Raw genomic sequence first — 15,062 nt, 5'->3', positions numbered from 1 at the left:
ATTGTGTTATTACATTTTTCATTGGGTAACCAATATTTTTTCACTCATCTATTCATCACTCTATTGGGGTTTTCCCAAAATGAGTAAACATTTTGAGATTTAAAAAAAATTAAATGTTTTAGATGTATATAACGGTTCTAAATAAAGGCTTGACTTGGAAAGCAAATTAGCTTGAGATTGTGTTTCGGACATTAGCTCCCTTGTACACATGCTGAAAAAGTTTCATTGGGTATTTACGAGTGTTGTTTTTATACATTTGAGTTTTTTCTTTAATTTACGCAAATTAATTGAAAGTAATTAGGTTTTGAATATGTTTTTTTTGGGGGGGGGGGGGGTATTTTACGCAAATACGCTGCTTATCTGTAGCTCTGCTGACTGAGTAAATATGGTTTCTACATCTAGCATAGTCCAGCCATATCACTCAGGGGACACAGAAATGGCTCCACCCAATGCACCCATGTGGGGAATCAAACACAGGCCTCAGGGAATGCATTACCCACTAGGCCACCTGACCATCCTTCACTGATTGAACTCCTAAATAAACTACATGTATATAAATCAGGAGAAAAGAATGTGGTAGCTGCCAATTAAGTCGAAAGAATCAACCACGACAAACAACCACCAAAGACTGAATATAAAAAAATCTCCTTTTCAAAACATTTGGTCAGGATCAAATAAATGAAAGAATATTTTTATGATCAAATTGAAAACACGAAACACACATTACCTTCAAAATTACACATCCAAGCAAGCTAACCTTCCATATCCTGACCTACACGTCATCCAAGGTCCAAGACGATCCATTCCTAAAATATTCAACAAGACCAAAATCCTCCAAGACAAAATCTTTAGGAAGACCCTCCTCCTACATGACTACACGTCCTCACTGTAACACAGATTCTCTCCATGTCCTCATTATAAGGCTACAATTAGGCAATGTCCAGTGTAGCTCTTGGATGATATCATCCCATGCCTTCTAATAACAGGGAGCCCACAGCCGGCCAGCATGCCTACACATCATCCAAGTGTCAGCTTCAGCCTCTTTGACCCTCCTCAATCAATACCAGTCTCCACAAACCGAAATCCAACTTTGGACCAACGGTTTGATTTTTTCCTTCTTTTATTTGAACATCGGTTATACCTAGAGGTCAAATTTGAGAACATTTTAATTTCACGAAAAGGACAAGCATTGAATTTCGTGTTTTGATTATTGACTCTTTTTAATGTAACAAGATGGTTTCGTATTGGAGGATGATTTTATTACAAAAATACAAATTTGACAATCCAAACATATCTTAAAAAAATGTTCAAATTACAGAAAATATGTTTATGACAGTAATTGCAGCAGTGTTGATTTTAATTAAATTTAGCCCACAAAAGGAACTAATTGTCACATAGGGTATCGTATTTTTACTGAATTGAACTGTTGTACTGAAATTTCCCAGTACATTAAAATTATCTGACATCCAACCAAAATGTTGCATGTTTCCTAAAATTCACCGTGGAATATTCAATTTGCGAAATATTTCAATATGAAAGAGTTGTAATTATCAATATCAGTCTTTATTGTATCGCCAAGCAGGTCCATCAATTCTTAACCAGCCCATCATCAGGGCAGCACTCAACATGCCGTTCTAACCTAATTCAAGACAAAAATCGAGCAATGTTTCTCTAATTTATTTGAAGACACGGTTAACAAAGAAGAGTCCCCTTATAGCGAAGACCACTGGTTGAGTTGTTATAATGAGGGGTGTAATATTTGAGTGGACATGCTCTACAATTGATTTTCCCCAGGACAAATTCCGTTAGATGTCTCTCGAGGAATTCAATGCTTGGCTTACGTCAGCTTTGCGATCTTGATGTCATGGCAAATTGTCTTCCCTCTCGTGGCATCTGAATACTACTATTTGTTGATTACCCTGCATACACTGTCAAATTGTACCGTCACGAACACATGCAAGGCATAGGTATTGTGCGGAGGCAACACTAATTTACTTAGGTGAAACTGAGAGCTCCCCAGGGTGCTTGGATCAACAAAGAAAGCATACAGAGCTTTAAACTGCTGTTGGAAGTCGGAGCCTCGAAACAGGATTTCCGTTCGTCTGGAATCTATGTAATGATTCATACTTACTGACGGAGAAGCAACGGCAGGGAAAATGTCCCCATTAAAAAAAAAATACAGTCAACAATAACATGGCAAATTCACAAACAAAGGTGGGGTTTTCCAAAGCATCCTGGAACGAAGAAGGCCACACATGGTAGCCAGTTCAATCCCCTAACTGGGCTTCACGTACAGCGACAGAAACTTACAGTTTTAGTCCCCTCGTCCTTACAAGGAATACATATAGAATAACCCCTAAAAAGGGCAAATTTCTACTAGACCTTATGAGACCTTAACTATTGGGCGGTTCGGCAAGGACTGTAGGACTAGTGCCAATTTCTAACGTTGACTTTCTTAGGGACAAAAATGTCTGGGATATATTTTACTTACAACCAAGATCAGAAGACTCATTTTACAAGCTTTGACAGAACCTAAATATACATTAAGGCTTAGTTCATCTGTATGTTGAATGTGAGATATTTACCATCCTGAATCTTGACCAATGTGAATGATTTTTATGAATGTAGGGTTCGCTCTCGCTGATATATGGGAAATGTGAGTGAGTGAGTGAGTGAGTGAGTGAGTGGGTGAGTGAGTGAGTGAGTGAGTGAGTGAGTGAGTGAGTGAGTGAGTGAGTGAGTGAGTGAGTGAGTGAGTGAGTGGGTGGGTGAGTGGGTGAGTGAGTGGGTGGGTGGGTGGGTGGGTGAGTGGGTGAGTGAGTGAGTGAGTGAGTGAGTGAGTGAGCGGGTGAGCGAGTGAGTGAGTGAGTGAGTGAGTGGGCGGGTGGGTGGATGGGGTGAGTGAGTGTGTGAGTGAGTGAGTGAGTAAGTGGGTGGGTGGGTGGATGGGGTGAGTGAGTGTGTGAGTGAGTGAGTGAGTGAGTGAGTAAGTGGGTGGGTGGGTGGATGGGGTGAGTGAGTGTGTGAGTGAGTGAGTGAGTAAGTGGGTGGGTGGGTGGATGGGGTGAGTGAGTGATTGAGCAAGCGAGCGGGGTTGGGGATGGGGGTGGGGATGGGTGAAGGGGTGGGTGAGTGAGTGAGTGAGTGAGTGAGTGAGTGAGCGAGCGAGCGGGTGGGGATGGGGGAAGGGGTGGGTGAGTGAGTTAGTGAGTGAGTGAGTGAGCGAGCGAGCAAGCAAGAGAGGGAGTGACATATATATTCATCTGGGACCAAAGAAAAAATATCATTCCACCATAGATGACTGATAATACAATATTCATCCATGAAATTAAGGAACAGCTGTTGTTTATCTGTCCAGTAGATTCATCAAATCACACTACACAGTTGTTATAGGGTCACAACAAACTGATCAAAATATGAACAAAAAAACTATCCTAGTAAAGTTATACAAAGATATTTTTGTTTTTACTTGTTAGTTGTTTAACACAGCAGTGCAATGAAATGAGTCTGGACCAGACAATCCAGTGATTGATAATATGAACAATGATCCACGCCATTGAGGTACACACAATTACCCAAAACTGAACCCAACTATCTGATTCACAAAGTCATCTCTATAATGACCAGCAAAGGTTGCTGGGGACCTATTCTAACCCTGAATCTCCACGACCAGCATAGGTTACTGGGGACCTATTATAACCCTGAATACCCAGCACCAGCATAGGTTTCTGTTGGCCTATTATAACCCTGAATCCCCACGACCAGCATAGGTTGCTGGGTACCTATTCTAACCCTGAATCTCAGAGCTTTCTCGTACAATGATGTACTTGTTAGTGCAGAAAATAACAAAGGATTCTCAGCACTTGTCCAAAAAGGATATTTAGACACATTTTGAAACTGGGAAATGTCTACTTGACCACAGAACACCCTGAGCATGTTGAAGATTACCGTATTCGACGTAATAAGCGCCCAGGGTGCTCTCAAAATTAGAAATAGGGGGCTCTTATTAGAATGGTATTTTGGTGGAAAAAAAACAGAGCTGAAAGATAAATTTCATGGTTTATGCTGACAGCCTGAAATGTTTATATACAACAGATATATTTTTCCAGAATTTAATTGTCCATAATTAAGGGTGCATATAGCACACGAGTGCGTATTATACACAAATAAATAAGTCTTGTGTACATTGATCAATCGGAAGGGGTGCTAATTGGGATTGTTCACTAGCAAATATATTAATAAATATCGCCGTGGGTGCTTATTACGTCGAATACGGTATTTAAGGCGAGTGTTGATTTCTATCCCTTCACAGACTATCACAGACCTACGTTTGCAGATTTCCTGTCTTTGCCCGAATAGCTGCAAACTTGCTGACACAGCATTAAGCAACAATTCCCTCCCTCACTCACTCCGCTGTTGTGCCTCGTCAGCAACACCGTGGCAGCAGACAACACCCGATATGGTAAACGAATGACTCTTTGAATGTCATGCCACCTGTTCCTAAACAACATTACAAACATGGGACACAACTTTCATAGTGCATGTGCAATTGTGCCAGTGTTTATAACATCTGTCAAACCTTGGAGGTAAATTTATTAGGCTAACATCTGCTCAGTGATTTGCATAATATATGATTCTGATGACATATGGTAACACTTACACTCAAGTTGTGAATCAGATCTCAAATCTATAACTGTGTCCAGTAAAAATATGATAAGACAAGTTTCGAATTGGATAAGATGTATCAAATCTACATTTTTCTACAACTTTTAAACCACAGGTCAGAGTCCAGTAAACATATGGTAATACCTACACTTAAGTTGTGAATCAGATTAAGAGGTATCAAATCTATAGTTTTAGCTACTAATCTGGATGTCAATGGTTAATCTTCTTCTATCTTTCATTGAAACCCACATGTGTAAGTTTAAGGCTTCTGAGAGTGTGCAATGACAGACATCAGTAAAATTCTTTGAAATGAAAGGAAGCATGTCATGTGGCCGGCCTCATACCCAAAAACACATAAATGAAAGACCCATGGACTCAAAAACAGATAGACCAAGGTGAAACCCTGTGACTCGCGTTCATCTACCAAATGAGTTAAAGCATAAGCTGTTCCAATGTAGGTAGTCCATTTGGTTGCTCTGTTACGCTGCAGTTAGACAGAGCAAATCATTCAGGTATTTCTTAACTCTTTTGTTTTTGTCACCCTCCTCAATCCAGGCATTATAAGCATTACCCCCAAGCCCTTCTTCATAATATTTCTATGATTGAACAGTCAAACTTGATCAAAGATATTCCAAATCTACCAGCCAACCTGTCCTTTTTTAAGTGACGACATGGTCACTTTGGGTCCCTATTTCAACATTGACATTGTAAAGTGCAACATACAAAATGCCCAAACCTTGGTCAAACACAAAAGAAAGGGATAGAAGCGGTTGTTAACCAGGTCTATTTTCTCTGCGTGCCTATTCCGGGATAGGGTACCAAAGGTCCATTAGCCAGTCGTGATTAATCGCTCATCTACGGAACTCAAATCGGACTTCAGCAGGGCGCACTCAAGGTGAATGTCAGGGAAAAGCTGTCATAATTTGTAAAGTCACACACTGGGAGGTCTTCAAACATGAAAAGCCTTCAAAGAAGCACAGACGATACGAGTCAACATAGCATAGCTCACCTGTGTGATACGAGTCAACATAGCATAGCTCACCTGTGTGATACAAGTTAATATAGCCTAGCTCACCCATGTGATACAAGTGAATATAACCAAGCTCACCTGTGTGATACAAGTTAATATAGCCTAGCTCACCCATGTGATACAAGTGAATATAACCAAGCTCACCTGTGTGATACAAGTTAATATAGCATATCTCACCCATGTGATACAAGTTAATATTGCATAGCTCACCCGTGTGAAACAAGTTAATATTGCATAGCTCACTCGTGTGATACAAGTTAATATTGCATAGCTCACTCGTGTGATACAAGTCAATATAGCACACACACACACACACACACACACCCCAATCTAACATCACTCCCTCCACCACTTGACATCACTCCCAACACCACCTGACATCACCTCCGACGACACCTTACATCACCCCTAACCACCATCCATAAAATATTAACAAGGGCCTCACAGACCTATCCAACATTATCTGTCACAAAGTGCACTGCTTGTACCCGTGGGCCCTGTACATGGATAAGTGCATGATCTCTAACCCCCAGGAGAGGGCCCCAACCCTGTATAAGATCCACTGCACCTGAGCAGTTGAAAAGAAGAATGTCAAATACAAAGGTTAACATTACAAGTAGTCTCTGACTTGGCCAGAGATTACATTTATTGAAAAGGGATCTATCTTCCTTGGATAAAAGAAACACTTGATTATGTAATTTACTGTCACTACTAATCATATAGTACTTTCCGATGGTTTCCATATTTTTCTTTCATAAAATTAGAAGAATGGGAGTCATTAGACTAACACTTGGTCAAGTCTTTAAAACATGTTTTTTTTCTTCGAAAGAACCTTTCCTCTTCTGCTGTTTTCATATGTGGAATCAAGCAAACTAGACTTGGTTAGTTTGGTCTAGACTTGCCTAGGCTTTTAGTAAAATAAAATACCTAAAATATATATATTCCACAGTCATGGTGCAGGACTAGGAGTCACGTGAAACTGTCAGTAAATGATTCTATGTTCAGCATGATAAGAGTGGGTGAGTGAGTGAGTTGGGTTTAACGCCGCTTTTAACAGTTTTACAGTGATATTGCGACGTGTCAGCTTAATGTGAGAAGAAAGCCCGAAGTGACGCAGGTCTCAGACGTTTACCACTTTGGTAAAACCCACGAGCACGGGTATGGTGCTGACAAACCTAGAAACATAATCGGGGCAAACCGGGATTCAAACCCACAATCACAGGTTTCTTGAGTGCCCAAGGGACGTAACTCTGCACAGCGAATTGCTGGGCCTTAGATGACTGGGCCACCCGTGCCCCCTGTAAATAAGTGAGTCTGGACCAGACAATACAGCTATTGATATGAGCATCGATCTGTGCATTTGGGATACGATGACATGCATCAACCAAGTCAGCGAGTCAGCGAGCCTAACCACTCAATCCTGTTAGTTGCCTCTTACAAACATACAAACCTGGGTAGCTGAAGACCTCTTCCACCCCGGATCTTCACGGGTGGTCAGTTATAAGACAGGTCCATTACCACCATTGAGTGAGACTGCAAGATTATTATCCTCTTTGACAGGACATGCTATGTCAGCACATTAAAAGCAAGAAGTCATCCACATCTGTCCAGGTGAGACCAGGTGTGAATCCCCTCACCTGTGTGCTAATCCAGGTAAGCTGACCACTGGACCACAGGTGCGGTGGACATGTACCACTCCAAGGCCGTAGTTAACTTTTTTTGACAGGGGGGCGCAAATAAGATTATTCATTTCTTATTCAAGTTAACTTTCACAAGGAAATTTTTTTTCTATAACCGCCCCCCCCCCAGGCTGGCTACGGCACTGCCACTCTCTTTTTTTAAGTTTCAGTCGAGACATGGAGCATGCTTTTAACTTTTAGTTCTGACGGTATCCTGAGCAAAGGCAAATAGGCTTCAATGTCAGGGTTTTCAGAGGGCGGCCAGTTATTATTTGTTTTCTGTGTTGCTTTCAGCAATATTCCAGCTGAAGACAGCCTGTTAATAGTTGGTGGAAGTGTAATGGGGTTTAACGTCACATCCAAGATTATTGCACTTATATGTATAGTGACATGCATGCACGGGTGTGTGTGTGCATGCTAGCGTGTGTGTGTCTGCTTGTACTAGTCATGACTAATGCCGATTTTACAGTAGCAGTCCACTGAAATACCATTCTGCAGGTTAAATATAATACCCCACTCAGACAGAGTGTACTGACTCCTGACCAGTACTAGTTTTAGCCCCTTAACGATGAGCGCCAGGCAGGGTAACAACAAGTGCCATCTTTTAACGTTTTTTGGTATGACATGGCGGGGATTGAACCCCCAACCTTCCCCTCTCCAGACGGACACTCTACCACTGGACCACGGCGGATGCAGTCTTGTTAATAGTCAATTCAGGACCAGACAATTCAGTGATTGATGTTATAAGCAATGATCCACGTCATCAGGGTATAACACAATAAGTCTCCAGCCTGGATTCTCGACATATTCAGTCGCCCAAGACAAGTGAGTGAGTGAATATTTATAGTCACCAGCAATATTTCAGCCATATCGTGACTAAATCAAGTTAGACAGTAATAATACTCAAGAGAAGAACAGTTCCTGGGGGCCTATTATAACCCTGACTCCATCCAACTGAAAGATTTACAGCAGGCCATCAGTCAGCCCTGCTTCCAGCAAGAGTTTACCCTCTGTCCACACCTGAGTGTGACCAGTTAGCCCTAGCGGTACCTGCCTCGGCAAATACTGACCACTACTGAAATACCTGACACAGCAGTCGCAAGCTTCGAGACCTCTTTAGACCTGACTTGATAACTCACAAACATCATGTCTGCATTGTACAAACACAGTTTTACCTTCGGCCATTAAAAGGTCACCATTACTTCCTCACACCTGCCTAGACTAACATTTAGTCTCTGAAATCTTATATTACACAATATCCTTCTTGACTCTAGAAATATAAAAAAATTCCCTATGCTGATTTGGAATAGAGCTAGCTTGAGCTGGCTAGACTTGCATGTGCAGGACTAACACCTGCCCATCTCACAACCAAACAGCCTAGGTATGTTTGTCTGTTGTGTGGGGTGGGGGTTTGGTTGGGGGTCAGGGTCAGGGTCAGGGTCAGGGTCAGGGGTAATGAAAAGATGACAACAAAACATAATATAATATAAATAGTACCATATCTCAGCACAATGTCATTATATGTTTTTTGTGTGTTTGTTTGTATGTTGTTTAACGCCGCACTCAGCAATATTCCAGCTATATGACGGTGGTATGTAAATAATCAATTCTGGACCAGACAATCCAGGGATTGCCATCATGATCATCGATCCATGCAATTGGGATCGATGACAGGCATCAACCAAGTCAGCGAGCCTGACCACCCAATCTCATTAGTTGCCTCTTACGACATACATACTCGCCTGTTTCGGCAAACGTGGGTTAATGAAAACTTATTCTACCCGGATCCTCACAGGTTAGTTCTCTGATAGAACGAAAACAATCAACACAGAGACGACATTTGTACTACCGGATGGTTCTGAACCTATCAAGTCAAAACTCTACCACCTAACGACATCATTTACACACACAACATTCCCTTGCAGTCAGGGACAGGATATCTAAAATCTCCATATCACTTACAAACTTTACAAAACTCAGCTCTGGTGGCCCGTAAAGTGAACATCTTCCTTTGTTGTGTGACGTTTCTGCTTCCAACAGACTAACCACCGTTTAAGACTCAACAAGTCGTGTGTGGCTAGACTATAGCCTCTTAGTGGGCTGATTAACTGTCAACACCATAGAGCGACAATTTCATCCCCCATTGTGTCCGTCACGATCCCACTGCTGGCCAGTGTCCATCTGAAGCCACAGATTACCACCTGTCCCCAAGTCTTACACCAGGGTTTAACTTCAGCTCCAACAGTCGTAATCAGCTACATCTAGCTAGGAATAAGATGCAAATCTGCAAATCAGTCTATTTCTCAAAGTTTGTCCCGGCCATTTTCTTGTCTTTGTTCGAGTGTCTAATGCCCCCTTCAGCTAACATGACCCATCTAGGAATGATGGCTACTTGTTATTGACTCGGAACCAGACAGTGATTGATATTATGAACAACGTACGTCTACTTGGCATCTACTTGACACACAATCAACCATGTCACCGAGTGACCACATGATCCAATACTTCGCCTCTTGCACCCAATATAGGATGCTGTGGAACTTACATATATTTTAATTTGGAATCCCCAAGGCGCCTTTCTCTTGTGATGTTTGAATGATCTATCATAATCAAACACTGATCGCTGACTATAGCTTACTGTGGTAATGCAGGAAATTGATAAGAAAATTGCAAAGTTTATTTGTTGTAAAGGTTACTGCCTTAAAACAAAATGAACAATTTTGATTGATTGATTGAGTGAGTGAGTGAGTGAGTGAGTGAGTGAGTGAGTGAGTGAGTGAGTGAGTGAGTGAGTGAGTGAGTGAGTGAGTGAGTGAGTGAGTGAGTGAGGGTATGGTGCTGACAAACCTAGAAACATAATCGGGGCAGACCAGGACTTGTAATTTGAACCCACAATCATAGGTTTCTGGCATGCCCAAGGGACGCAACTCTGCACAGTGAATCGTGGCGCCTTAGACGACTGGGCCACCCGTGCCCCCTGTAAACAAGTGAGTCTGGACCAGACAACACAGTGATTGATATGATATACTCGGGGCGGACCAGGTTTCTGGCTTGCCCAAGGAATGCAACTCTGCACAGCAAATTGCACCGCCTTAGACGACTAGGCTACCCGTGCCCCCATTTGTCAAAGAAGAACTAAGTCTTGTATTTTGTGTTAAGTGTTTTGTGGAAAAGCATGAATGTAAATTGAATCACTCCTCTATTCAGTTCACACTTAATTTTTCATATCAAAATGTCTTCAGACAACCAATCTGAAAAGCTATGGGAATTCATGATTTGCCTGAAACAAAATGAACTCAACCGATTTTCATCATAGAATTGTTATCGATTTCCTGGTATGCTATTTCCACATTAATAATTCAGAATATGTTTCCTTCATCTAATGGTGGGTAATGGAAGTTCACGCCGTGGTGACCAGTTTCCTCACCTCAGGATCAGATATTGATCAGCTGAATGTTTTACACTGAACTGGAACAGAGGGTGCACTTTCCTATAGGCCCAATCAGGAAATTAACTCTTTTTTTTAAATTCAAAAATAGAAAATGAGGTAAAAGAGTAAAAAATATATTCGCAGACCGCTTTGAGATTGGTGATGGTGTGGATTAAGACAGTATTCAGTCTGGGCCAAAACCTTTTGACACCAGCCCGAAAATGGGTCTTAACGTAACTTCACGATATTTCATAATTCTTCTATGGATTATTATTTGCACAGCTTACTAGACTGAACAGATGTACTAGACCAAACAGACTTACTAGACTTGGGCTTTGGACGAGTGGCTTAAAAGTCACAGACTGAGTACTTGGTTGGAAGTACAGGGTCATTGGGTCCTTGTAGTTTGAACCTGAAGGAATTGAATCTGAAGACATACAACATCTTCGTCGTTTAAGTGACGAGTATGGTCCAGAAACGGGCTTCACACATTAGACACATGGGGAATTGAACCCGGGTCTTTGGTGTGATGAGCCAACACTTTAACCACTAGGCTACCCGACCGCCCCGGACACAGTGGGAACTGAACCCGGGTCTTTGGTGTGATGAGCCAACACTTTAACCACTAGGCTACCCGACCGCCCCGGACACAGTGGGAACTGAACCCGGGTCTTTGGTGTGATGAGCCAACACTTTAACCACTAGGCTACCCGACCGCCCCGGACACAGGGGGAATTGAACCCGGGTCTTTGGTGTGATGAGCCAACACTTTAACCACTAGGCTACCCGACCGCCCCGGACACAGTGGGAACTGAACCCGGGTCTTTGGTGTGATGAGCCAACACTTTAACCACTAGGCTACCCGACCGCCCCGGACTCAGGGGGAACTGAACCCGGTCTTTGGTGTAACGAGCGAACACTTTAACCACTAGGCTACCCCTCCACCTTTTCATTGTTTAACATTATGGTTATGACAAGGACCCATTGTCTTCCATGCAAAGACGGATAAATACCGTGTTAGGCTCAAAGTTTCATTTTGGAAGTCATATGACCATCTCTAATACTAAGTGCATTTATATACACAGATATTATTGTCCAACTATGAACGCTACAAACCAAGGTCTCACAAAACTTATCAATGAAATTACCATGTTCGACGCAATAAACGCCCGCTCTAATACGCTCACGGCGATATTTGCTAAACAATTGGCTAGTGAACAATCCCAATTAGCACCCCTTTCGATTGATCATTGTATCACAATTGATCAATGTAATACGTGTGTTATACGCTTCCTTAATTATGGGACATTAAATTCTGGATAAACCACGAAATTTACGATCTTTCAACTCTGTTGTTTTTCACCAAAATAATATTCTAATAAGAGCCCCCTATTTCTAATTTTGAGAGCGCCCTGGGCGCTTATTATGTCGAATACAGTAAGTCAATTTCCGCCAAACTCCTTCGCTGTTAATTCAGTACTCATGTTGAGTCGTTGACATTGAAAGACGTATTTTCATTGTTTTAATCTGATATACCAAGTAATCCTATTTGAATCAACAACTATATAAGGCATCTACACTCTACAAGATTATGAATCATGTTAATATAGAGTTCAGACTGACATCGGGGATAGAAATCCTCAGGGCTAGTAGAATTTCAAACATTTTGGGGGGTATTGCTATATGTTATCAAAATTCAGACTAATAGATATTGATGGTTATTTTCCATCCCTGTTAATTTTTCATAATGTCGTTAAAAACGCTTTTCCTGAAACCAATTATTTTGTTTGTATCTTGCAAGAAGTTGATCAGATCCCAAATTCTGTCTATAGAAGCTGGGCATTAATCATGCTTCCCAAATTCAGCCAATATCTACACAATGTCGACAACCCAAACAATCCCCAGGATATTCCCATCTTGATCAAACACTATTTGAAATTTAAATTTGAACACTGAGGCTTTGTTGCAAGCATGGCTGCCATATTGGGTAAGGGGGAGGGACGCAGCGTCTCTTTTGAACGTCATTACCATTGATCGACAACAACTTCCTCAAGAAAAAAAATCAAGCAGTTTGCAGAGTGGAGGTAACGCTTTATCTAACGTGTTGAAATCAATTCGACCAACATAAACATATGTACATGCACTACATCTGTGTACGTCCTTGTTCTGTTAGCAGGGCCTCTGCCCAAGCTCCTCACAGCTATAGCCCGTTTGCGGAGCTCTCTATACTATCGCTGCCACCAGTCAAAACTCCCCACTGTGATAGGTGAACTCGCAACCGAATGACCGTTCTGTTTACAAACAAGTGACGACTGTCGTCACGCCGAATACACTTACCGCTGATAAATTACTTTCTTTGTTTGTCAATTTGAATTTCTATTTCATTAAAAGTATCATCTTTAATTGATAGTAGTATATATTTTCAATTTTACACAACCATGTAAAATGTATCATTCATAGAAAACACACACTTATTCATTTGAGAGATGCTTGCAAGTTTGATAAATGCTAAAACAGTACTAACACAGACTTCTCACATACTCCACCCCCCATCGTATTTCGGACTTGATTTGATAAATCATTATCACTCTAACCTGTTACAATACAGATGGCATGGATCTCACAACACCTGGCTTCAGAATATCCAAAACAGATTCTTTTTTATCAAAAGCAAACCAAATTTTAATCCATTTGAATCCCTTTATAGAATTTAATCAATCTAAATCCCTAAATAAACGGTGATAAACGACTTCATGACTACTTTCCGTCGGTTGTTATTTTTGTCATTGAAAGTAAACAAAACTTTCAATCAGTTCAGTTCCTATCATAGATCACATGGTAAAAATAACTTTCTTTCCTTACTTCTTCATTTAGAGCAACCAAACTTTTGATCAATCTTCTTCCCTTTATAGATTTTGATAAATATTCAAAAATACCCTTCCTGAAAAGAATTTTTTTAAAGCCATTTTATTTTACGGAAATATACTGCTGTAGTGGCAGCCGATGTATCACAGTTGGCTATAAACTGCTACCACAAGAGAAAAACAGATTGCTGCTTTTTTGGACACAGAAAAGGTGGCAGTGAGTCTATCAGAGAGCATGGCACTAGGATTAGCTCCTGCAGTTACATCAAACAAAGATATATTGAAGTCCATGGAGATTTCCCACTGTCTTAGCATGATTGAGTTGGTTAAATGCCGAAGAGTACCGGTATTGTGCTGACAAACCCACCCATAGGTTCCTGGCACGCCAAAGGGACATAACTCTGTAGAGATAATTGTGATGTCGTTGCCTACTGAGCCACTGCCATAAACTATGGGTGGCTAAAAAGATTGAATCGGAATTATCGTTGATGAGAAGAAATATTTACGATTATCAATATGAAAATTGTGTTATTCATATCTTAAACTATTGTGATGAAATAAAGTTTTAATCGACCGAAGCAGGCATGAAGAAGCGGAAACAACTTATCTCAAATGTCCACAATGTAATCCTTGCATAAATGTGTCACCACTCACTAATGACGTGAAATATGTTTTCTTCTCTCAGATTTTTGCATATTTGCTCAATTTAGTTACTTCCCCGATATTTATCGATAATTGATGGATATTTAGTTAAAGATTATCGACCTCTATGATCTATATCCAGCTGCAGCCCTACTATAAACCTCCAGTCTGTGAAAGGGTCATATTTGAACTTTTAATATTAGAGTGAGTGAGTTTGGTTTAACGCTGCTTTGAACATTATTCCAGTTATATCGCGGCGTGTCAGCTTAATGTGGGAGGAAAGGCCAAAGTCATGCAGGTCTCAGACGTTTACCACTTCGGTGAAACCCACGAGCACGGGTATGGTGCTGACAAACCTAGAAACATAATCGGGGCGAACCAGGATTTGAACCCACAATCATAGGTTTCTGGCTTGTTCAAGGGATGCAACTCTGCACAGTGAATCGCGGCGCCTTAGACGACTGGGCCACCCATGCCCCCTTTTAATATTAGATCTTCAGATAACTGTTATAACGAATCCTTCTTGGGCTTGAGAAATTCTTCAATGGGCGATGTCACTGATGATGTGTACATAGCATTAGACTTTCATCATTGCTACTGTTTCATTAAAAAAAACTTTTAAAAACTTTTTAAAAACAGTTATGCAGTCTTACAACAGTGACCTGTAAAGAAACAACTGTTTTACAGGACTATGAAGGGAGAATCCAGTTTGCAATTCTGCAGCCATGCCAAATTGTTCACAAAGCCATAAA

The 15,062-nt window shown here is 41.1% G+C and overlaps 1 protein-coding gene across 7 annotated transcripts in view; it reads right to left on the bottom strand.

Moving 5' to 3' along the window:
• Positions 1-15,062, bottom strand: part of LOC124149581 (kazrin-like) — a 171,160-nt gene that overhangs the window by 47,235 nt on the left and 108,863 nt on the right. Inside the window, exon 1 of one of the 7 annotated variants that reach the window (XM_048385426.1) lies at positions 728-758. The exons of the other annotated variants lie outside the window; for them this stretch is intronic. Coding sequence (XP_048241383.1) covers positions 728-743 — 16 coding nt within the window. The 5' untranslated portion in view covers positions 744-758. Of the gene's footprint in view, positions 1-727; positions 759-15,062 lie in introns of those variants that run through there. 7 annotated transcript variants of the gene reach the window in all.

The sequence above is a fragment of the Haliotis rufescens genome, unplaced genomic scaffold (assembly GCF_023055435.1).
Source record: "Haliotis rufescens isolate VD_foot unplaced genomic scaffold, xgHalRufe1.0.p SCAF_58, whole genome shotgun sequence".
Lineage (NCBI taxonomy): Eukaryota > Metazoa > Mollusca > Gastropoda > Lepetellida > Haliotidae > Haliotis > Haliotis rufescens.
Note: the sequence above shows the minus strand (reverse complement) of the source record. Positions and strands in the feature narration are given on the sequence as shown.